The 24,208-nt window shown below is 51.8% G+C and overlaps 1 protein-coding gene across 12 annotated transcripts in view; it reads left to right on the top strand.

The window, feature by feature from the left end:
• Positions 1–24,208, top strand: part of PTPRT (protein tyrosine phosphatase receptor type T) — a 1,054,416-nt gene that overhangs the window by 984,000 nt on the left and 46,208 nt on the right. For 6 of the 12 annotated variants that reach the window (XM_059407023.1, XM_059407022.1, XM_059407020.1 and 3 more), the window contains 7 exons: positions 2,071–2,147; positions 10,370–10,406; positions 11,863–11,960; positions 14,251–14,310; positions 15,028–15,144; positions 19,388–19,542; positions 22,855–22,990. In XM_059407023.1, the coding sequence (XP_059263006.1) occupies positions 2,071–2,147; positions 10,370–10,406; positions 11,863–11,960; positions 14,251–14,310; positions 15,028–15,144; positions 19,388–19,542; positions 22,855–22,990 (680 nt within the window). The remainder of the gene's footprint in view (positions 1–2,070; positions 2,148–10,369; positions 10,407–11,862; positions 11,961–14,250; positions 14,311–15,027; positions 15,145–19,387; positions 19,543–22,854; positions 22,991–24,208) is intronic. The other 6 variants (XM_059407029.1, XM_059407028.1, XM_059407027.1 and 3 more) reach the window with 1 other exon arrangement.

The raw sequence follows: 24,208 nt of genomic DNA, 5'->3' as shown, positions 1-24,208 counted from the left end.
AGAGCTATGTTGAGGAATAAATGATTGAGTGTCTACTGGTTCTACTAAATAAATGATTGAGAGCTATGTTGAGGAATAAATGATTGAGTGTCTACTGGTTCTACTAAATAAATGATTGAGAGCTATGTTGAGGAATAAATGATTGAGTGTCTACTCAATAAATGATTGAGTGTCTACTGATACTGGCCATGAACTCCATAAAGGTGAACTTCGGACTCCCAGCTTCACCCCCCACTCCCCCACCACCCCCAAAGAGATGAGTTAGACCTCCCACCTGCAACTCTCACCCATGAGGAGTAAGAAGAGTGGCAATCCAGCGTATCTCTGTGTCTATCATAGTGCCTGGCACACGGTCAAGGACTAATTTTTGTGAACTAGTGTCTTGCCCAGTCTTGGGCCTGTTTATCCGTCCTCGGTTCCATTCCTTGCCTTCCCTTCTTCAATTGACCCCTGTGGGTTGCATTTTGTAGTCTCTTGCCAGCTGGTATTTGGCTGACTTTGGCCAAGGACATGCCCTGGTGGGAGATTGTAAGTCAGCGAAAGGAAGAAGCCAGGTACGTCTCCAGCTCCCACCACAGAGTGGGCCCAGCCCCACCTCTGATAGCCTTGCCCCAACATCTGCCCCACTGTTCCTGAGCGGGGTGGGTAACATCTCCTTGCTAGCACTGATCTCTGAGTTACACAGCCTCTCTCTGGCTTCTCAGCTCTTCCATCACTGGCTAACCAATTCTCTGGCATTAATCACCCCCGCCACGTACACTTGAAGCCATCTCCAACATCCCGCTTAGACCCCTCTTTGGAAGCAGGAGTTTCTGAGCTCAGAATTAGTTCCACGACGCACGGGCCATGTGGCCAGTCAGTCCTTGGGAGCCTCAGTGTCCTCATTTGTAACAGGGCTATGCTGCTTATCTCCCAGGCTCACTGCGAGAGTCCAAAGAAGTGATCCATTCGTATGCTCACTAAGGATTTGTAGAGCACCTGCTGCAAGTGGAGGCCCAGAGGATGAAACAGGGAACAAAGCGCTAATGGCCCTGTTCTCGGGGGCTCCCTGTTCGTAGTAATAGATGTGCCCCTTAAACTGCAGAGGGCTGCATATGTCATAGCAGGGTACGCTGGCCCAGCCTCCTGATCCCAGGGACACTCGCAGATGCTCTGAGCGCTCCAGCCCACTTTCTGGGAACCCTAGCCCTGTCCTAGATTGGACAGCAGAAGCAGGGACATGTAGCGATGGGTGACAGGGACCTAGACAGCCAGCTGAGCCCCTCCTCCCTCCAGACGCAGCCAGGTTTTTCCGTTCATGTGCATCCTTGGCATGTCACCACGTGCCTTAATTAGTTGTAAAGAATTAGCCTGATTCTTCTGCACGAGGGCTTTTTTTCTTAATGGTGCTTATTTGATGTTATTTGGAGTAAACGTGCCATTGACTAAACCCTGCAAATCTTGTTTATGCCTGGATTGTGTCTGAAATGGCATTCTCCATAACATGTTTTCAGTTATTGATGACCCCTTTTATAATGACGGAGCCTGCTTCCCTTGAATGATTGTATTGATAACAATATGTGGCCAACAATCTATTTGCAACAATTCTCCAAGAGACAAAGGGAAAGCATTTGCGCACATGAAGAAAATAGGCTAATTTGCCATTTTTCAGCAATAATGAAAACATGTTAGTTCGGATCTGACGCTTCTCGCCTCCTAAGTGTTCTGATCTCTCTCACGCTGTCGTGTGAAGAAGGTATTTCTACTGCCCTTTTAATGACAAAATCACGAAGACTTAAAGAAGCAGGCGACTCACCCAGATGGTTCATGATGAGTACTAGAAGGGCAGGTGGAAAAAAGGGAAGGAGCATACACAGTGCTTTCTAAGGCACAGCGACCTCCCTGAGCCTCAACGGCCTTATCTGTAAATGGGAATGATAGCAGGGTGGGACCAGGGGTCAAACGAGAGAAGGTATGGGAAGCAGCCCGATGCCCATATACTGACGCACGGGAGCCTTGCAGGTGGGCAGTGCTGGCCCTCGCCGCAGCCCCTCACCGCCCGCCTCCTTGTTTTTTGCTATCTCTCTGCAGATGACCATTCCCGGGTGAGGCTGCTGGTGCTGGATGGAGATCCGCATTCTGACTACATCAACGCCAACTACATTGATGTGAGAGTCTCCCCAGGGCTGGGCGGTGGGGCTCTGGGGTTGGTTGTAGCAGGCTTGAGACCCATGGCTGTCCCCCAGCCTCTCTCTCAACAAGGTGGCCCTCCTAGAATGTGTCCGGAGGGGTCCAGCCCCTCCCTGATTTATGTAATTAGCATAACCCGCATTGATTATCCGTCTGACGCTGTATCCTCTTTGGAGCCGGCTGGAGTAGCCCGCTCCGTGGGGCCTCAGGACAGCTGTCTGTCTTGTTCCTTCACCCGTTAATTCATTTGTACGTGTGTCTGTTTGTCCATCCATTCATTCATTCGAAGGCATAGCCATTTATGCAACACAAATTTAAAAGTGCCTGCTGTGTGCCAGATGCTTGGAACCATAAAACTTAGAGCACCATGGTCTCTACCCTTTAAAACCTGAGCAGGAAGATAAGCTATGCACATCAATAATTCCAGGGCAGACTGGAAAGTGGTAAGTGTCACTTGTTCAAATAAAATGCTGCAGGGAGGGGCACCTGGGTGGCTCAGTGGGTTAAGCCTCTGCCTTCGGCTCAGGTCATGATCCCAGGGGCCTGGGATCAAGCCCCACATCGGGCTTTCTGCTCTGCAGGTAGCCTGCTTCCTCCTCTCTCTCTGCCTGCCTCTCTGCCTACTTGTGATCTCTGTCAGATAAATAAAGAAAAAATCTTTAAAAAAAAAAATGCTGCAGGGATTCAGAGGTGGGGGGAAAAAATCGCTTTTTCCATCAGGAATGCAAAATGTGATATGAACCAAAGCTTCAAGCACAGGATGAATTTAAAGTATAAAGAGGGCAAAGATGGGGCCTCTAGTTAGAACAGCACAAGCGAAAATGTAGCAGCTGGAGCCAGAGCGTCTGTAGTGGCTCAGGGTGAGCAGAGCTGAGACTATGTCATGGGGATAGTGGAAAATAAGGTTGGGGCTAGGTCATCGGTGGTTTGCCATCAAACTTAGAAAGCCGGGCTTGATTCTGTAGGCAAGAGAAAGCTGTTGGAAGTTTTGATCGTGGAGGTGACCAGTGCAGAGCTGAGCTTTGGGATGATTTATCTATTGCCAAGGATAGTATAGATCCGAGGGGAGAGCGTCTGGGATTCAGACACCCAGTTAGGGAAGGGGATTGCTTCACCATGGAAGCGAGAGTTTGCAAAAGGGGAGCATGGCCGCCGGGGGTAGAGGGAGGTCCTCTCATAGCCGATGCAAGCCAGGCTTCTCAGGACCTCAGCTTGGAACCCAAAGGCCTTGACGAATGTCGGAGCTCCTCTTGGTCCCTCTGATGCCCACGTGTTTCTAGAGACAGGCTATGAAGTGGAGAGGTGTGCATTTGAATTCCCCCTAATCTAGGCCAATCCAGATGATTCATTGATTCGACAAATATTTATTGAGCCTGGTGTTAGTGATTTGTCTGTTTGCTCTCAGATCTATTTCTTGTCCCCCCAATGCTTTGCATTGCTTATCTAAGTATGTGTGCCATGGTGTGCCTGTGTCAGTGTGCGAGTGTGTGTGTGCGCGCGCATGTATGGCAGGAAGGAGAGCAAGCTGACCCCTACAGAGAAAGCGCTGATGGGAGATTGGAAGGTGAAGGGAGCCTCCACCAGGCACCAGCTTCCACCAGAATTCCTGCCTCTGCCAGGCAAACCCAGCTCTGGGGTCTGGCAGCTTCTCTGTCTCCCGTCATCCACTAGTTCCAGGGGCCGTCACGGTCTCCTGCTGGTGCCAGTCTCTGTGTTGCCCCTCTGTTGCCTGGTTAGCATCTCAGCTCCTCTATCACCAATGTCACCAGCGCCCCATCGGAATTCCCTGCGTCTGAAACACCCAGAGTGGTTTCAAGTCCCCACCGAGACCCTGGCTTTACAGAGAGCCTAACTGTGGTCAGGACCTGGGGCTGGAGTTTCAGTGGAAGTCAAGGTCAGCACGGACTCTGTTCCCGTGGCCCTCCCAGGAAAGTTCACAGAGAGATGGCCAGTTCAGAGTAGCCCGTCTCGAGCCTGGACAAAGCACTCTGACTATCTGCCCATCATAGCTGCAGCCTCTCCTTTATGCATCTAGGATTCATTTCTCAAACACTGAGCAGGTCCTCCACTGTGTGCTGGAAATCCAAACCTGAAAAGGGACTCAGTCTGGTAAGGGAGGTGGGTAAGAAAAGAGACCCTCATAGAGCAGGGCCTGTGCAAACATTAAGGAAAACCAAAGCTTTGGTTGGGGTGGGGGTGGGTAGTCAAGGGAGCCTTCCTGGGGGAGGTGACACAGTGCTGCCTTAGCCAGTGAGTAAGAGTCCAATGAAGGAGGATTGACAGTAACCTAAGATCACCTCTTGTGTTTCAACATTACTTTAACTAGGACTACAACCTCACAAAGCAAGTGCCATTGCTACCCATTCCCAGGTGAGTTAGCTGAGGCTTTGGATTAGTTATGTAACTTATCGAGGATCTCACTGCTAGGATGTGCAGGAGAAGGGCGCAGGCATCTGATCAAGGGTCACTTCCCCAACGTATTCTGCTGGCTTAAATAGTAGCAGAGCGATGACAACAGCTAGTGGCTCTAAATGAGTCATGTTTGAACCCTGTGATGGGTGGTTTCAAAGGAGACGAGTTATGGAGACCACTCAGTAGCCCCCCAAGTTTGGTAATCATCCCCATTTTTTTCAGAAAGGGAAGCTGAGGTTGAAGATGTTGCAAAGTTTGGGGAGTCTGAGTGACTCAGTCAGTTAAGCATCTGACTTTTTGATTTCAGCTCGGGCCATGATCTCAGAGTCATGAGATGAGCCCCGTGTCAGCCTCTGTGCTGAGTGTGGAGCCCGCTTGGGCTTCTCTTTCTCCTTCTCCCTCTGTCGCTTTCCCCCATCCCTCTGTCTCTCTCTCCCTCTCCAGAAACAGAAACAAAAAAAGTTTAAAGAGGTTACAGAGCTTTAGTAAGGCCATGGGTCTGGTCAGCAGCAGAACAAAACTAGGAACCAGACCAGATGAGTTCCCAGCGCGGGGCCTTTCCTCCTGCTCTCCCCATCCACGCCCAGACAGCACCTTGCATTCCCACTCATAGTGGGGACTCAGCATGCAATTAACTAGCCTGAACAGAACTTCCTTCTGGTTTCCCCTTGAACTTGTCTACAGCTGAGTACTTGTGACAACCCCAAAGGCCCACATGGGGTCTGCCAGCCTGGCGTGCTGTAGATAGCATTTGCCATCTGAGTGGTAACCCTCCCACAAAAGTGACTTTCCTAGAAAGACTCTTCCCTAGATAAACAAAGTTGCGCGAACATCTGACTACAGTCAGAGCCAAGACGCACTTGGGTATGTTAGAGGCAACAAATGAAATTGCTTTAAATGCAGGTGAGTCTCTGTGATGTCAACACTGAAAACGCCTCCCATTCCCGCCAGGTTCTAGCATCATTACAGTGCGTTCTGCAAGCCTTTAAGAATGAGAAACCAGGGGGCGCCTGGGTGGCTCAGTGGGTTAAGCCGCTGCCTTCGGCTCAGGTCATGGTCTCAGGGTCCTGGGATCAAGTCCCGCATCGGGCTCTCTGCTCAGCAGGGAGCCTGCTTCCTCCTCTCTCTCTCTGCCTGCCTCTCTGCCTACTTGTGATCTCTCTCCATCAAATAAATAAATAAAATCTTTAAAAAAAAAAAAAAAAGAATAAGAAACCAGGGGTTGAGGTTGCTCAAGGTTGCATAGCTAGAATCCAGTTCTCTGTGCACTAAGCATACCCCACCACCTTTTCCCTCTTGGAAAGGTAGACTGTGCAGACAGGCCAGCCTCTGCTAGATGCTGTCTTCATAGGTGACACTGGCCTCTGCTGGATCTCAGTGATCAGAGTCATGAATTCAGCCATTGCTGGGCCGGTTGAGTCCGGAACTTTCTGCTTACTAGCCTTATGATCTTATTTACTTGTTCTGATACCTGTAAGTGGGATAATAATGCTGCCCCAGCAGAATACGATAACAGATGTATCTGTCAGTCTCCCCTTAGGAAACAGGCTCACTCAAAGGGAGTAATGGGAGGCGGGGGCTTAACAAGGTAGGAACAGGGTTAAAGGAAACCAATAGGGTGGGGTGCAGTATCCCCGAGCTAAAAGGGGTGACCTCTGACAGAGAATCAGTGCCAACCTCAGCGGCCTGATGGGAACAGATCTAGAAGAACACACCCGCAGCCTCCCATGGCCTCTGAGCTTCTGCTTCTGCTCCCTCCTCATTGGCTGAACCCAACTGGAAACCAGCGGTCATAAAACCCCATGACGTAGTCCATACCGGTCAGCATCCAGCCCACAGCGCAGAGCAGAGTCTGGAAGGGACAGGCGGGAACATGGCGGGGGAAGCATGTACCAAGTACAAGCACCTCCTCACACACTGTTACCAATATGGGGTGGGGTGGGGGGTGAGGAGTCCCATGAATTATGAACCTACCATGTTCTCCAGCAACCTTAAAATGCCTAGAGTCCTTTTGGGGATTCCTGGAAAGACACACCCTAGATAGCTCCCCAGGTCCTCACTCTTTTGGCCTGCTCTCCCCCACTGAAATCCTCCTGGACATTTGCTCTCCGAAGAGTTAACTGCCAGAGTCATTTATCCCCAGTTGGATCTTGACGATCCATTACAACAACTCCATTTGGATAACGAGCTCGATGGGGCCAGCCCTGTCTGTGCCTTCAGAGGCCATGGTTCCGCTCCCGTCTGAACCATCCCGCCGGCGGGTTTGTTTGCACGCCCGAGAATGGATGGGCCACTTGAATCTGTTATAAATTACCAGTCTGGAAATAAATATCGTATCTGGGTCCCCAGTAAGTAACAGATGCAGGAGTTCAGAGTGAGATAAATGCGTTTTGGATGCAAGCCTCTTTCCCATTCCTCACAGACGGATGGAGGCAGGCCCGGCGCTGGTTTGCAGTCGATCTGTGTGCTGTGTAGGTGGGACTTCAACGAACTCAAAGTTCTTTTAAGGTTAGGAAGTTTTCTGCACCAGTTCTTGGCAAATCCCCAGTAAAGCCCCAGCCGAGCAGTACGTTTCCTTTTATCTCCATTGCTGAGGAATCGCATGGTTAGAACGTTTTCTCTTTGGGGACTCGATGGGGTCTTGGAGACCAGAGAGGGCCTTTTATGCCCATGCAGCATGCAGATGGGCACACGGCACACGTGCATGTGTGCATTTGAGATGTGTTTATCAAGGCTGACAGCCCAGGCAGACTTGTGGCTGCTGGGGACACGGGCACATGCAAGCCGGACACAGCCTTGTCCTGCCGGTGTGCTCACTCCGCCGGGGAGACAGACAACGAGCATGTCCATAACCAAGGAACATTCTGCCCCTGAGTGATAAGTGCCCTGAAGAAAAGGAAACCAGAGAAATGTGAAAGGGGCCAACAGGGTGGTCGGCAGGGGGCTCTCTGTGAAGTGACTGACAGCCGAGCAGAGGCCGGGCAGCAGGGAGGGAACAAGCCGCCCAGCTCACCGGGGCCAGATGCGGCCGGCCCAGGGAATGCCCTGTGCGAAGGCCTCTGCATGGAAACATGACTCCTGTGTCTCAAGAAGAGCGGGACAGCCAGTAAGCCAGGACGAGAGCGGTAGGAACCGGGCATGCTCCTGGAGGAAGGGGACAGGAACGCCATTAAGGGTGTCCCAGCATCCCCTCTGAGACCCGCCGATGCAGACATGCCATCCACCAGCCTTTGCTAAAGACTGCTCCCAGCTCTGCGTGTAGGGTCCACGGCCCAAGGGGACAAGAGGACAAAAGCCGTATTGCCGCTCATGTGCTCTGTGTGTTGGTTGGGCACACGTGGAAGCCTGCAGGACCGCTCGGGGGGGGAAGGCTCATTTGAGGTGCGGTGCAGGGAAGCAGGGACATGGGGCTCATGGGAGGGCATGGACAGTGACAGCTGCCAGTGAGGCTAGAGACAGATGAGGAGTCCTGAGGTAGGACATTTGGGCACGATCATGTAGATGGTGGGGGGCCACTGCAGGCTGTTTGGTAGGGAAATACCAGAATCCGATATGTACTGGAGAGTTCATTCTGGTCGGAAGCAGACGGGCAGGGGGACCAGACTGGAGGCAGGGAGGCCAGCAAGCTGTGGCTCCGGTCAGGAGGGACAAGGACCGCAAGTAGGAGTTGACGACTCAGGTGACAGAAGACGGTGGGCTTGAGAAACCACACCCTTCCACACTCTAGGGGACGATCTTCTGTTCCCAAACCTAATCAAGAGAACCCCCAGAGTCTAATTCTTCCTGTAAGCCTCGGAACCCCCGTCCATCTTTTTTGAAGGAACAAAGAGCTCTGGTCCCTCTCACCTCCCTTCTCACCTCTCAGGTCTCAGAGAGGGGCTCAATTTTCCATTAGAGGCAGAGCAGTGAGGAGGGATGGGCTTCCGATCGGACCATCACTCAGCGGTCAACACAGATGCTTAGTCATGGTAAGCAGCCCATGAATGTGTGCCAGACGACCAATAAAATAAATAATAAGAGAAAGTCATATATGCTAAATCTTGGACTCTAGCGCCTGGGGCATAGTGACTGCCATGGAATCTCAGTAGCAATGCTACAGTGTAAGTCTGAGAACCTCATTTGAGGGTAAAAGATCAACAGAGGCACAAGGAGGTTAAGTGTTAGCTGCAAACCACACAGCTCCCAAGGGTCAGAGCTGAGATGCGAACCGAGGCCATCAGGTCCAGAGTGTGTGCACGTGACCCCCTCCAGCAGTACCTAATTTAGCTGTGTTCCCAGCCACTTGTTCATTGGACATTTGCTCTGAGTCTCACACTGTGTGAGGCCCTATAGACTTTTTTTTTTTTTTTTTTTAAACTTAGAGGAGGCAGTGTTTGTCCTCAAGAAGCTGATGACTTCGCTAAGAAGTTATCACACCAGGAGTTTAGGTGGGGCTGTTGATTCCTGGGGACTGTGGTTAATCTACCGGTTCTGGCCATGCCACCGGCCCTGGGTTGGTGCTGACAGTGAACTCAGGCATCTCTAGAATATGCCCAACAGTTGGAAAGTAGCTACTCAGTATTTATGGGGCGAGAGGAAGACTGAGCTGTAGAAATACGCCAGGGGCTCAAAAACGCGTCTTTGAATCAGAAAGTGGATCCGGGACTTGAAAGATGCCACATCTGTTTTACCATTAACCACACAGATGGCGATTCTGGCTCATTTCCTGAGTGAGAGGGCCTTGAGGCAGCTCATTTCCCCCTCCCCCTGCCCCTGACAGGACGGAAAGACTGATCACCAACACTGGAGACAAAAAGAGAGATTCATCAACCGTTCAGGCTTGTTTCCTGCTGAGATGGTTAACCCTAAAGCAAAGTGGATTTCGGGGCTGTCCGTGACCTCTCCACCAGCAGGATCCCTAACTGGCATCCGTAGTTTGAAAACGCATCCATCCATCCATTCATTCATTCACTCATGTCTTCATTCTGTAAATACTATGTACTAAATGCAAATCGTTGTCCAAAACGTGAACTCTACCCAGTACGGTATAATTCCTCTCTGGAACTAGAAAGAGCATCTCCCATGGATTGCCATAGGCAGGCAAAAGAGAAGATCTCTTCAACCTCTTCCCCAGTGATGAAGGTGATGGAACACAGAGGGGCCCCACACCTGGGCACGGCAGGGCCTCCTGGGGCACCGAAATACACAGACATATCAGAAACTGGTCTCTGAACCAGAAAGTGGCTTTATCATCCTCTAGGTCACACCTGTGTGCCCCCCTCCCACCCCAGTGAGTGGGACTTCCAATTCCAAGCCCACCCTGTGGCACAGAGAGGCACTGTGGCATTCTTCCCAATTTTTTTTTTCCTAATCCTTACTAATGCCAGGGGCCAACAATGCAATGGTTTTCTTCTGTCAAGTGCCCTACAGAGACTCCCACGGTGTTCTGCACACAGTTAGGACCCAAGAGAGACTTTTTGATGGTTTGTGTCCCACAGGAACCCCAAAATTCCTTCTCTGCCTTTCTGGGTGCATGGGCATAGGTAACGGCCACCCAGTTTTGCTTCTAAGGCAAGCCTATATGGGCCCCTCCCAAGTAACTATTACGATGGCTAACTCATTGAGTGATTTAATAAGAGTTTTCCATGTGTTACCTAATTTCATCTTCGCCACTTCTCTGGGAAGTGTCTGATGCTCTTCTCATTTTGCCTGTGAGGGAAGCATGTCTTGGAAAGGATACCTATTACTATTGTGGTGTTTGCGAGCTTTGACTGGAGGCCCTTCCCTCTGCTTCTCTCCTGTCATCCAGGGATATCATCGACCTCGGCACTACATTGCAACGCAGGGTAAGTGCCCTCCTGTCCCTCAAAGCTGTCCTTGCCCTTCACTGGAAGAGAGGAATGGGCTGCTGGCAGCCAAGAAGTCACACGGGCGTAGGGCTGGAGAGCCTCCAAGGGTGTCTGGGAGCATCCATTTGTTTGGGAAGGAAAGATGGGACAAATTCAGCTCTAGGCAGAGGGATATGAGTAAGAGATGAAGGAGGTACAGCTGAGAAATGGTCACAGGCAGGGCAGACCCGAAGCCTCAGCCTCAGGCATGTGCCCCAGGGATCCACCATCGAGAGCTAAGGCTGATGGTACCTGATCTCCTGGACAAGCGTGCGCCTAGAAGAGAGAAGTATTCAGCCGTTCTGGAAAACAACTTTGACCGTACATGATCAGAGGCTTCAAAATGATCCTACCTCTTGAACCCTTTAGGGAAGAAATCCTGTGGATCATTAGCTAGGTGGGCAGTCACATATACAGAGATACTCGTCACAGTGTTATCAGCAATAGGAAAAAAGTGAAAAATCTTAAATGCTCAACAGTTGGTAGCTTGTTTAAAGTAATGATACTTCCGGGGCGCCTGGATGGCTCAGTGGATTAAAGTATGATACTTCCGTATTATAGAAAATTACGCAGTGAACATGTATCATGCTTGGTAAGAATTTTTAAGAGCATGCAAAATGTATATAATAATGCCTATAATAATTTACTTATTACAGCAAATGCATATGTATAAATACATATATGCATATATACACACATACATACACACATACATATATGCATATATACACACATACATATACGGGAAAAGGCTATTGAGATTTTTATATCAAACACCTATATTTCTTTTGTAATTGTAAAAGGGATGAAGGCCCAGGACATTGAAAGAGAAACTTCCAAGGAAATTGCTTTGGACTCTCAGATCCTATCTCCCTCTCCTTGTCCATTACTTCTCCCTCCCTCTGTTGGGGCTCCAGGGGAATGCTCCCTGTGTTTGTCAAGCTCAAAATCAGGCCTGTCCGGTCTGCGCTGTGAGCGTCCCGCTCCCGGCAGCTTTCTGTCCTCCCCCCTGCCCCCTGAAACCCCAATTTCCTCCCTGACTCTCATTGAGGTCCTAGGGCCCGTATCTTATGAAAACTGCCTTAAGCTCTATTATTAACCCATAATATAGTCCCTATAAGGTGATAGATGGGGGGGCAAATGGGGCTGGGGGACAGCCCCTGAGCAGGACAGAGGAGGGAAGAGGAAAGGCTGTGGGTGTTTCCATGGGTGCTGCAGACCGTGCTAGTTTGGAATGCCGCTTTGCTTTTCTGCTCCGGCCCCGGTCTCAGCGACTTGGGTGTCCCAGCGGGGATCATCCGGCCTCGCTCTCGCTCGCCTATGCAGAGCCCGGACGGACCACCCAGGAGGGACAGCCTCCTGGCTGCCTCCTTGCACTTGTGGTCTTTGACCCTGTCACCTTCTCTGTCCTCAGGTCCGATGCAGGAGACTGTCAAGGACTTTTGGAGAATGATCTGGCAGGAGAACTCGGCCAGCATCGTCATGGTCACGAACCTCGTGGAAGTGGGCAGGGTAAGCCCCTCCCGCAGTTACCTGGACAGAGGTTGCTGGCCCTGTCCTCCTGAGCATCTCTCTGTTCTGTGCCTTATGGCACGTGCCCCTGCTCAACACTTCCCTCGCCACAACCCGCGTGGGAGAAATCCTCAGCCCTGCTTCCCATTCGGGGAATACGGCCTTTCCCTCCAAGTCATCCTTTTCTCCATCCTCGCTCGGTTGATGACGTCATCTCATACCCTTTGGGGCAACGAAAGCCATCAGACATGAACGCTCATCTTCACACCACAAAGCCACAATCCCACTTGCATCTATGACCGTCTTCTCATTCTTCCCCTCTGTTATCAGGGTGAACCATAAAAAAAGGGCCATTTTTGTTGACCCAAATGGTAGACTGTCTGCTGTTCCTAAAGGCTCAGACTCCTGCGACGGAGGAAGTGACTCTAGCCCCTTCAAAGGCGATCCCAGTGCCTCGAGTCACAGATTCTATGCAAGCATTTTCTCATTTCCCCTGTCACTCGAAAAGCAACTCTTTTTCTCATTGCTGGATTCGTCCCCCGAACATACAAAACATCCTGAGCACCTTCCCCCCGAAAATACAAAACAGGCCAACAAAACGGATTCTCTTGTCCCTGCTTTTCTGCCCAGACTTTGAAGACACACACAGGCTCTGTTTCTCCACCCGTGTTCTCTTCCCCCTTCTCCATGCCATCCACAGTGAGACGGTCGGTATCACCAGCATCCTTCATGTTGACGAATTCAACCACCACTTCTCTCTTCTCATTGAACTCAGTCTCTCAGAGCATCCGACCTTTTGCTTCCCTTACCTCTAACACCTTGATAGCCCTCAGGGTTCAGGCCTTGGCCTCCTGCTCTGCTCTATCTCGACTCCGTCCTACGTTGTCCTTAGCTAATCCTAGGGCTTGGAGATGGGACTGCTATGCCCGGCTTGCTTTCGCTCACTTGGTAAAGTTATGTGGGTGGGTGGGCTGTTGGGTTGAAAGGCAGGGTGCACAACACCAGAAGAAAGAGGGCTTCTCTACTTAGCATAGGAACTAACTGGAGAGTGGCCAGGTAAGTTTTTGTTTTGGCGAAGGACCAGATAACCCGTTAAAATAAAGAGTCCTGGCCTCCAAGATCATGGGAGAGAGAATCTGGGCTGTCTTCATAATCAGGAGAGGGCTGTGAACATCTCGTGGCCTCAAAGGGTTCTGGGGCCAGCAGAGACTTTATCTTGAGCCCTCTCTCACTTTGTCCTATCCCCAGCTTTACAGATGAGGAAACAGCCCCAGAGGGGCTGGAGCACCTTACCCCTTAGTCCTCTAGCCAGAGCCCAGCCGTGATCTCTGACTCTTAACTCTCCTGCTAGTATCATGGCCCCTCCACTCACCACTGCTCCCCAAGGACCCAGACCCGGAGAGCAGCTACCACAGACAAAAAGGCCCGGCTAGGATTTAAGAATTCAGAAGCAAACTCCACCCTGTTCTATAAAATGGCCCATCTTGGAGACAGATTCCCTCGACGGACAGATCACGAATCTAATTTGGATCTGGGGAGGCAACAGGGGAGCAGTCTCTTGACGGAACTCCTGCTGGGAGCCAACCACTGTGCCTGACGCTCTCTGTGCATTTTTTTCATTTTGACTCTGACCATTGCACGGGGCCATGTTTCTGGTAATTATCCGGGTGGCCTGGCTTTGCATCCCGGCTCCATCCCTTCCCGACCCTGGACAGCTTTCTTAGCCTCCCGATGCTTCTGCTTCCTCATCCGTAAAACAGGGTGATAATCATGTCTGTAAAGGTCGTAGTGATAAGCGATTAAAATAATACATGGAAGGAATTCGTAGCACACTCAGCAAGCGGTGTGGGATGCGGCGAGCTGTGAGTGAGTGTTAGCTGCCCCTACGAATAGTTCAGTGGAGCCTCAGAGAGATTTCAGCACTTTTTGGAAGCTGCCAGCTGTTAGAACCCAGCGATGCATCCTTTTGCCTGCCAAGCCTGTTGCGCTATACCAGCGTTTCCCTAAGTGGGTTCCATGGGATGCTAGTCTGCAGGATGCCTAGTGAGAAGAGGGTTCCATGGTTAAATACGTTTGGGAAATGCTCTGCACTTTTTGCCCCTCTCGGAGAGTTGAAAACACTTTAGCGTTAGCACGGTCAACGAGCTGAGGAGTCTTGTAGCAGAGCGGCCTGTTTAACTTTGTTTAATCCAGCATTTCCCAAACTCATTTGACCACAAAACCTTTTTTTGTTTGTTTGTTTTTTTTGTTTCTTGTTTTCTTTTTTTTTTCTTTACCTAACACCTATTAGCACCCAGCGGAACACACTGTGGGAAATGCCACTCTAGGCCGCGCGGCGTCCCCCGGAATGGTAATGCTTTTGTTCTTTTTAGGGGAAAACAGTGATCTCTTTTTCCTCCCGAGGAGTGTGACCTAGAGTCCAGTGTGGGACTGGCTTGTCGCTGGCATCTGCACCCACCGCCCGGGCAGGGAGCCTTTGTGCAGACGCTTCCCTTTGGGTCCCGCTCCTTGCATTCGTCTCCCAGCGGAGAGCCTTTCTCCTTCTGGCCCCCCGTTACCACCTCTGGATGTTAATGACCCTCTCCCCACCCCCTCCGCTTCCCACCTGTGATTTCTCATCTCTGTTCCGCTGATGCTGCCCCCCCACCACACCCCCCGCCCCACCTGATCTAGCAGAAAGAGGGCTCAGCCAGAGGTAGAACACCGGCCCGGTGACCTGGGACCAGGTGCCGGACCTCCCAACTCGAGCTTTGTTTCCATCTGTAAATGGGGTGACACCACCTGCCTATCTCACCTCGATTGATTTGCTCACCTAGTGTGATAATGGACTTGGAGATGTTAAGGAGCTCTGCCGAAGAAGGTACTCCCATTATTCCTAACGGCTCCAGTTCCTTTGGGAGAGGGCATGGCCCTGTGCGGTTTGCCAGTCCCTGGCGAGCTGACAGCCCCTTGGACCGAAATTCCACCCAAATCGCCCTCGGGTTTATCGGAACAGGAAGGCCGGATGAGGCGGCTACTTGCACTCAGCCATACACTCATCCGTCCTTGTCTCTGTCTTTCCCTGCAGGTGAAGTGTGTGCGATACTGGCCGGATGACACGGAGGTCTACGGGGACATTAAAGTCAGCCTGATTGAGACTGAGCCCCTGGCTGAGTACGTCATACGCACCTTCACCGTCCAAAAGGTAAGCTTCCCAGCAGCTGCCCACCCTGTGTCTGCCACCAGGGACAGATCAGCAATTGAGTTGATGTGGATCCTGTTCCAGAGGCTGCCCTCCTCTAGCAGGAGTGACAAACTGAATTCAGCAGGCAAACAAATGGACTAAATGCCATATGGTGATAAAAGCTGTGGAAGAAACCTGCCACGAGTGAAGACAAGATGAGGTGGTCAGAGGGGGCTTCCTGGAGGAGGAGGCATTCAGGCAGCCAAAGGAGAATGAGAAAGTCAGCTGAGGGAAGAACAGGAGGAACCCTATGCCAGGCAGAAAGAAACAAACATACAGAGTCACAGGGAAAGAAGATTTCCGCATGTTCCAGGCCTATGGTTTTCAACTGGTGGTGATTTTGACTCCTGGGGGATGTTTGGTGATGTCTAGGGACATTTTTAGTTCTCAAAGCTGAGGAAGGAGGGGTGCTGCTGGCATCTGTGGATGGAGGCCAGCAATGCTGATGAACACCCCACAATGCTCAAGACACCCAGCCCCCAGCAACAGAGGATTATCTAGCCCCAAATGTCCATGACGTCAGGATTGAGAAGTGCTGGTCTAGACATTGAAAGGAAGCTGGGCTGGCAGAAGCTTGATAAGCAGGAACAAGATAGCAAATAAGATTTATCATTTAATTCCTTTTATGATATCACTAACATTTATTGAACAATTACTAAAGCAGGTGCTTTTCTAAGTGCTTTGCGTACATGACGTCATTGAATCCAACAACCTCTTGAGAAAGGTACTATTATTACTCCCCGCCCCTTTTTTTGTACTCCCATCTTATAGGGGAAGAAAATTAGGCACAGAGCATGTGTGTCATTTGTCCCACATTGCCCAGCTGCAAGCTGGCTAAACCACATTCCCACCTCAACTCCTGACTTGAAGCTCAATGCCCCTTCCACTTACTCTATACTTGCCATTTTCTGGAAGCATCCACACTGATGGACCAAGTAGCCACAGAGCCAGCAATGCAGAAGCACTGGGGATTCACTGCTCTGAGAGCTGTGCTATTGGGGTTCAGACAAGTCCCTGGGAGGACCAAAGCAGGCACATACTTGGGACAGCAAGTGCACGCATGGTTGATACGGGCACACTACCCCTGGCAGCCTCCCCGCCGTGGCACCCCCACCCCCGCCCCAAGCCTCATGCTTTTAAAGGCTTGTGTCTGCAGACTCAGTCGAAGAGCCAGGAGCAAAGGGCTCTTCTCCATGACAACAGGTACACCAATGTGGCCTTAGGTCAGGTTCCTTGGAAGCAGAGCCTGAGACAAGGATTTGGGTACAGATGGTGTATCCAGGGACCACTCTCAAGAGAAACTTACAGGAGAGGGAGAGAGAGAGGAGGGAGAAGAGGAAGGACCTGGGCAAGGACAGAGTCTTCAGCGGAGTCTAACCTAGGCCTGATCTGCAGGGGCTGCCAGAGCAGGACCTGCACCCCAGATGTGGCCCCCTTGCTTCCATCTGCTCACTGACTGTGGACCAGCCACTGAGAGGTCACCTGCAGTGCAAGTCAGATCCTGTGGGCTGAGGGCACTTCTCCAAAAAAGGGGAGTCACTCTCAGCCAGCCCTCCTACAGCAGAGGCCCGGGGAGGCAGACCCCAGAGGAGGATCTGGCATAGATGCAGCTAGTGCAGGGAGTGAGATGAGTAGCAGGGACAGAGGAGCCCATCCTGGGCTCCACATTTGAGCAGGGAGGCCTCAGAGAACCACAGGCAAGTGCTCAGCAAACACTGCCCAGGTTCTTAGCTCAAAATCGGTTCCTGAGCTAGGGACCCAGAAATAGTAGACAGGAAGTGGTGTCTGCCCTTGAAGAGAGCATAGTCCCACCAGGGAGGGAGGAGCCCTGATCCACGACCTCAGTGGAGGTGGTAAGGGCTGGAACAAGAGCTTCCCTGGGCTGAGTGGACCTGGAGAATGGAATGAAACCCTGAGTGTTGCTGAAGCTGTTTCTTCTACTTCAGCTTCTGGGTCGGAGCCTCCATCTGGGCCTTTGTTCACTCCCGCCTGGACTCCTGCCCCAGCCTCCTATGGGGCTCTCTGCCTCCACTCTTACTCCATTTTAGTTTGGGTTTCTGGGAAGCTGAGCCTGCGGCAGGGCTTTGGGTGTGCTTGCTGAAGCTTGAGAAGGAGCTCTGAGAAGGGCGGGGGAGGGGGGAAGGCAGGCGGGGCAGGGCAGTGGAAGGAGCCAAGCCAGGACATGCTCTCAGCTGGAGACCTAACTAAGGCAGCTGGGTCCCACGGGAGCTCTGGGGCAGGAGTTCCCCCCGCCCCAGTTGATCCTGTCTTGAGGCAAAAGGGTCCTCTGTTCCTCTGTTAAGGCCACCCAACATCCTAAGTTTGCCCAGGACCGTCCTGGCTTTAGTAGGAAAAGTCCCATGTCCCAGGAAACCTCTCAGTCCTGGGCAGACTCACCAGGTCAGCTGGTCACTCTGCTGTCCTGTCAGCCCCTGAATGCCAGCTGCCCACCCCCACCCCCAAGGGAAGGGGCTCCTGGTTGGCTGAGCAATTCTCTGAAGAAGGGGGGGAGCTGTGGGCGTCCACAGCCAAGACTCAGGAGCTGGAGATGGGGGTCCTGGCCCAGGAATGGGGCTCTAGTGCCCCTGCACTGCCCCCCAACATTCCCACTCCACTCCAGGCTCCACATAGCCCCCAACACAGCCCTCCCAAAATGCAAGTGTGATGATGCACTTCCCCTTCCGGGCAACCTCCCCAGATCCCCAGTGAGACCCTGTGTGGGATCCAAGGCCTCCCAGCAACAGGCACCCACCCAGCCTCCCACCCACAGTCCCTCTGTCCGCCCTTGCCAGTCTTCCACTTCCCCCCGGGGTGCCCTGTTTGTGATTCTGTGCGTGTGCCATGCTAAGTCCTGTCCCCGTGACGTTACCTGGGCTGCCTCTCTGCCTGGGAGTCCTGCCATCTCTTTGATGGGGCAACACTTAGGCCTTAGTTTCTCATAGTGACTAGGAGTGCAGACTGTGGGGTCCAAGAGCCAGGGTCCAGACTGGGTTACAACTTATGAGTTGTGTGACCTGGTTGTGTTCCTTAACCTAGCTTAGCCTCGATTTCCTCATCCATAAAACAGAGACAACATATGGACTGGTATGAGGATTAAATGAGTTAGTACACCGAAATGTTCAGAAGAGTAATAGGCCTGCAGTCTGTGCTTAATAAATGTTAGCTACTGTTTTCACTATTAATGTACTTCAAGACTCACCTCCTCCAGGAAGCCTTCTCTGATTTCTCCATCCCCAGCTGGGGTTACCTGATGCTCCTTTAAGCACTTCAACAGGTTATCCACTTAGGAGCCTGCCTCTCCATCTAGACCCTGAGTCGCACCAGGGACAGGGACTGTGGCTTTTATTTCCGCCTTCACAGTGCCTAACACAAGGCTTGGCACAGATAACCCTCAGTGAATCTTCCTTAACTGAAAGAATGATCAAACACTCTTCCTATTTGGTTCTCTCTGCATATCTGCAGGAGAGTACAAGGTAGGAGAAAGTAGGTAAGGGCACTGCATAAGCACAGGCCCCGAGGTGACACCTGACTACGGACTGGGCAGAGAAGCGCCCTTAGCCTGCAGGGTGTTACTGAAGAGTGATAGGAGGGGAAGGGGAAGCGACCAGAGCCCCAGGCCCCACTGCCCCCATCAGTCAGAGACGCTCTGCTTTTATTTGTTCCCTGTCTTATGATTCTAAATAAGAATTAAATGAATAGAGGAGTCTGACACATTTTTTTTAAAACTCGAAAGCCATGAAGACAGCGAGGGTCACAGATCCCAGTCACTGAAAGGCCTCGTGTTCCACTGGAAATGACTTGTACTTGGTGTTTAAAACCAACCTTTCTCTGAGTCTGTTCTGCTGAATAGAAGGCCCATGACACCCTTGTCAAAAGGACAAACACTGTGGGTGTGTTATAATGCCCCCTTGGGGATGCAGAGTGTACACCAGTCCACTGAAGGCTCTGAGAAGTCCTGCAGCAAAGCCACTACCTCTACATTATCTACTTCTGTGGCTCCCAGACCCAGCAGATTACAGAAGTCACCCTTTGTGGCAACCTTTGCTCACCTGGCAGGATCTTGTCCTCCCCCATGGCAGGGAGGCTGGCTCTGGCCCCTCCATGGCTGGCTTTGCCCCTCCATGTGGCAGCCATGCTCCCCCTGGGTGCTGGGCGGGCATATGGGGGTGGCAGCTGGAGGAACAGAGGCCCCTTCTCTCCTCAGAAAGGCTACCACGAGATCCGGGAGCTCCGCCTCTTCCACTTCACCAGCTGGCCTGACCATGGTGTCCCCTGCTATGCCACCGGCCTCCTGGGCTTCGTGCGCCAGGTCAAGTTCCTGAACCCCCCTGAAGCCGGGCCCATAGTGGTCCACTGCAGGTAAGAACTGGGCTCTAGCTCCAAACAATGCTGCTTCTATGGTGCTGCTGTCAGTGAGGGAGATACATTCTTGCCACTGGCCTTTCTGTCCCCAAGCCCAGCCCAGATCTCAGGGCTGGCTGACAATAATGACAACAACAACAAAGTAATAGTAACAGTACCAGTGAGTATCATGACTGTTACTCTGAAATACTAAAGCCCCCTGGGGATGTGAGCTCACACTGACAGGATCCGTTACATGTGCACTTTGCCCACCCCTCATGCAGCCTGGAGGGGTGGGCACTAGCTTCCTTCCCATTCTACAGATGAGAACATTGAGGTGCCAAGAAGGTGGACCATTTGCTCGGGTCACGCAGGTGTAGGCCAGTGGCGCCGGGAGTGGACAGGTTTTTGTCCAGAGGCTTGCCCTCGGCTGCGTGCCACAGCAGCGGGGAGCCTCCGTGGAAGCGTGCAGCTCTTCAGTTCTGTTATTTTAAAAATCAATTGCTGACCTTCAGGGTCCTTAACAGAGAGTAAATGGACAGCGCCAGGCTTCACCTTATTATGGAGAAGAGGTATTTCCAGCTCTGACCTAGAAAGTCGCATGGGGAGTGACTGGCGTGTCTTCCAGTCCTCCTAAATGGAGATGAAGTGTCATGTTAAGGTCATTAAAAATTGGACCAGCTGCCCCACACACTGCTGCCTCCCTCTTCCAGTGTGACCTTGGGCCCAGGCCACCTTTTCAGACCCTGCGCGTTCTTGACTTCAGCCTGCCCTGATGGTGTCCATCTTGGTCAAGGTCCCAAGCGAAGCCAAGGAGAGACTCCACAAACCGCGGGCATCTCAGGGCCGACCTCTTGTCGCTCGACATCTGTGTACCCTCCCCACATGAGCGGGTGGGAATTAGAGACCCCGTTTCACCGATGAGGTCACTGAGGGTTGGCAGGTGAGAGTCACCAGCAGCCGTGGGCTCTCTAAGCCTTTTGCATGTATCCTCTGTTTTACGGCTCATGACAGTTCAAGGACAGTAGAATGTTAGCCCCCCAAGTCCCGTGTCCAAGAGGGCAGCCAGAGCAGGGGTAAGGGAGGAATGGAGATGATTTATCAGCCTCTCCTTGCGTGACAGCCCTGTCTTTCCTCCAGAGCCAGCCAGCCCAACACGACGAGCACAGTGGTCTCCACTCCCGGGGCCATTCTGAAGATGAAATGTGCTGGCTGACCTATACGCAGTGCCTAGGAGAAGTCCTGACAGCTCACGGCACTTAAAAACACTTCCAGTCTCTGCCTCTAATACTTGTCCACTGCCCCAGACTGTTCATTCTTCAGAGCAGAAACCATGTCTGCTTATCTTCGGATCCCCACTCCTCATCCCAGCATCCAGTGCTTACTGGAGGCTCCATAAATGTCTGTTGAATAGAAGTGGCTACATTTACTGAGAAATTGCAACATCCGTAGGCATAGGGCTAGGTAATTTACATGCACCCATGCTTTTTCAGCATCATTTCGTGCAATGTACATGTACTGGGCTATCGACGCGACAGGATGGGTCTGTTTATTATTATCAGCCTTGTTTCATGGTGGTGGTTATTGAAAGCCAGAAAGGTCAAGTCATTTACCCAAGGTCACACAGCTAGTAAGTGGTTGAGCTAGGATTGGGTGCCAGGGGTCTGACCCCAAGTATGATGAGCTACGCTGCTATGTGAGGCTGGAATACAGCTCAGGTCGTCAGGAGAACCCAGCAGGGAGGCAGGTTGGATGTGTGAGGCTTACAGCCACCGGGCAGGTTGTTCACTGGTGGTGGATACAAGATTCAAAACCAGGTCAGGCTGCTAGTTTTCCCTAACACAGGTGGAGGAGGAGGCTTCAGGAAGAGGCCGATGAGTGGCGGTTTGTGCCCCCTCCTAGACCCTGAGGCCTACTTGCTACATCCCTTCTGGGGGCGTCTGGACTGGGGTGTGGAAATGTATAAATACAAGTCAAACTTCACCACTTTAAACCATGAAATTTTACTAAGAACCAAGACTGCTTCCCATGGGTTTGTTTTCCAGATCATTGTGGGACTGTTACCCAGTCCCACTGGCCTGTCCTGCTGGGTTTATGGTCAGCCAGTCCTGCTCTCTTCCTGCTTCATCGCTTGTTTCCCTAGGGGAAGCAAGACGTGAAAGCACAGCCAGCCCGGGCCTCCTGCTAACTTGGCCTTCGCTTCCTAAATTATGTGCACTTAAGGCCAGTGTTCTGTTTGTCTCTGGTTCAGAGCCATGCCTGGAACCCAGCACACATCGGGGAAAGGCTGGTCATGGTCCATGGGTCATGCTGAGTTCTTTTGCTATTTTGTACTTGGCCTGAGATCTTCCTAAAGGAAGCCACCAGTGATTAGAATTGAGCATGTATCAGAATCAGAGTATGTCTACCAGACAAGGGCCTTGGGGCTGTCACCTATTCTAGTTGAAGACTGCTCCTGGCTCACATTCCTGGGAAAGCAGGTGCCCCTGGAGCCAAACCTGGGACTTGCCACGTGGGACCTCGGATTCACTCTGCCTTTGGGCCCACTCAGAGGATCCGCCTTCCCACCACCTCCCTTCTGTTCCCGCATCTCTCCTTCCTTGCTTCCATCTGTCAGCCTGCTTGCTGACAAAGGGAAAAAGACAGAAGGGGGAGTGAGGAAGACATGTTTATTAGGCATCTCCAGCATGCCAGGCACCATGCCTTGTACGATATAGAGCGGTGAGCTTCACCCACTGGAGGAGGAAACAGCGTGTGGATGTGTTGTCAAAGCATGCGTTTTGTGCTATGACTGTTACTGTATCTAAGAACACAGATCCAAGAGCCAGATGGCTGGGGTGAAAGTCCTACCTCCACAACATGCCAGCTCTGTGACCTTGAGCAAGGTCAGCTCTCTGCGCCTCGCTTTTCTCACCTGTAAAATGGGGTGAGAAACCTCCCAATGCCCTCACAAGGGAGTTAATAGGCAACATTTATAAAAGCACTTAGAACAATGTCTGGCACTTTGTAAGCATTAAATAAGTCCTTGCTAAATGAGGACAACAAAAGTAAGCAGGTTCTGCTAAAACAGCCCCCATGGCAAGCATTGCTCTCCCATTTTACAGAAGAGAGTGCAGAGGCTTTAAGTTCACTCACTTGCTCAGGGTCTCACGGCAGCACTGGGATTCAGACTGTTGTGTCTGACCTCTGCAGCCTGCTGCCCCTCTACAGGGTTCTTGGGGCAGGGCTGAGTGGTTGGTGGGGGCAGGGAGGTCCCGCCTCCCTATGCCCTCCCCACCCCCCCCCCCCCCCCGCTCTGAGGTCTCTAACAGACACTGTCCTCTCTTCCAGTGCTGGAGCCGGGAGGACCGGCTGCTTCATCGCCATCGACACCATGCTCGACATGGCAGAGAACGAGGGGGTAGTGGACATCTTCAACTGTGTGCGTGAGCTCCGGGCCCAGAGGGTCAACCTGGTACAGACGGAGGTGAGTCCTGGGGGACTGAGCAGGCCCGCGAGCTGCAGCCCTGGCCCAGGAGAAGCAGGGTAGAACAGACACCCATGAATGGGGACATCCTATAGAAAGAGACATGGGGGTGAGAGAAGTAGAGAGAGGGCATACCTGACTTGCTACGCTGGGACCACAGGAGAAGCTAGGACACAGCTGCTGACCCTGGGGTCCCACAGTGCAAGCACTTGCATCAGTGGGGGTGAGTTCCCCAGCTCTGAGGGCATCCAAGCAGGGACCGAATGGCAACTTTCAAGGATTCTTTGAATAGTATTCCTGCCCTGGGGGAAGGAGAAGACAGAGAGGAATTGGCACTTCCTGAATGCCTACTGTGTGCCAAGCACAGTCCCTGCTGGAATGACTTCACCAACAAAATTATTGAGTACTTGGGCTGGGTTCTAGGGATTCCAAAGGAGATAACACATAGCCCCTGTTCTTGGAGGGAAAAGCAAACCTTCAGGCGTCCCTCTGTTCCTGTAGAGAGCCCAAGACCCAAGGGAAATGGGAGGAGTTCATCTTTATTGTTGAGCACCTACTATGTGCCGGGCATCATGCTAGGTCCTTTATATTCGGGATATTATGTGTATTCCTCACAATAAGCCTATGGGGCGGCTCCTACTAGTATTCCCATTTTACAGATAAAGGGCCCCCAAGTCCTCACACAGGTGGACAGTGGTGGAACCTGGGTGCATGTGACCCCAAGGCCCATGCACTTTTCCCTGAACCATACTCTCTTGTTAGGCAGCCTTTTCTGCCCACCCTACTCCTCAAAGCCATGGCTAATTCTTCTTATAATGAGCCCATTGCCTGGTTCTAGGGAAGGCTGTGGGTACCCAGGCAGGCAGCTAGGGCAGATAAGAAGCTATGTCCTTCATCGGTCCAGCAAAGGGAAGTTTTGGATTTGGGCCTGGCCAGGCACTGCCGGCTCTGTGGAGAATCCCCCCACTTATAAGCATATACACATAAGAGCCCACTGTGGGCTCTGAGCTAACTTCCACCGACTAGCATCTACACTCGGAGAGGCTGCAGGAGAGCGGAGTGGCTGCTTTCTCTGTTCCCAGATTTAAGCTTGCGGAAGACAGGCTCACTGGCTGGCACTAGACACGGGGTCCCTGCTGTCTGTGCAGAGACAGGCATTCAGATCAATCATCGTGATGCATCTGGATAAGTGTTTGATGTAGAGATGAGCCAAGTCAC

The sequence above is a fragment of the Mustela nigripes genome, chromosome 7, assembly GCF_022355385.1.
Source record: "Mustela nigripes isolate SB6536 chromosome 7, MUSNIG.SB6536, whole genome shotgun sequence".
In the NCBI taxonomy this organism is placed as follows: Eukaryota; Metazoa; Chordata; class Mammalia; order Carnivora; family Mustelidae; genus Mustela; species Mustela nigripes.
Note: the sequence above shows the minus strand (reverse complement) of the source record. Positions and strands in the feature narration are given on the sequence as shown.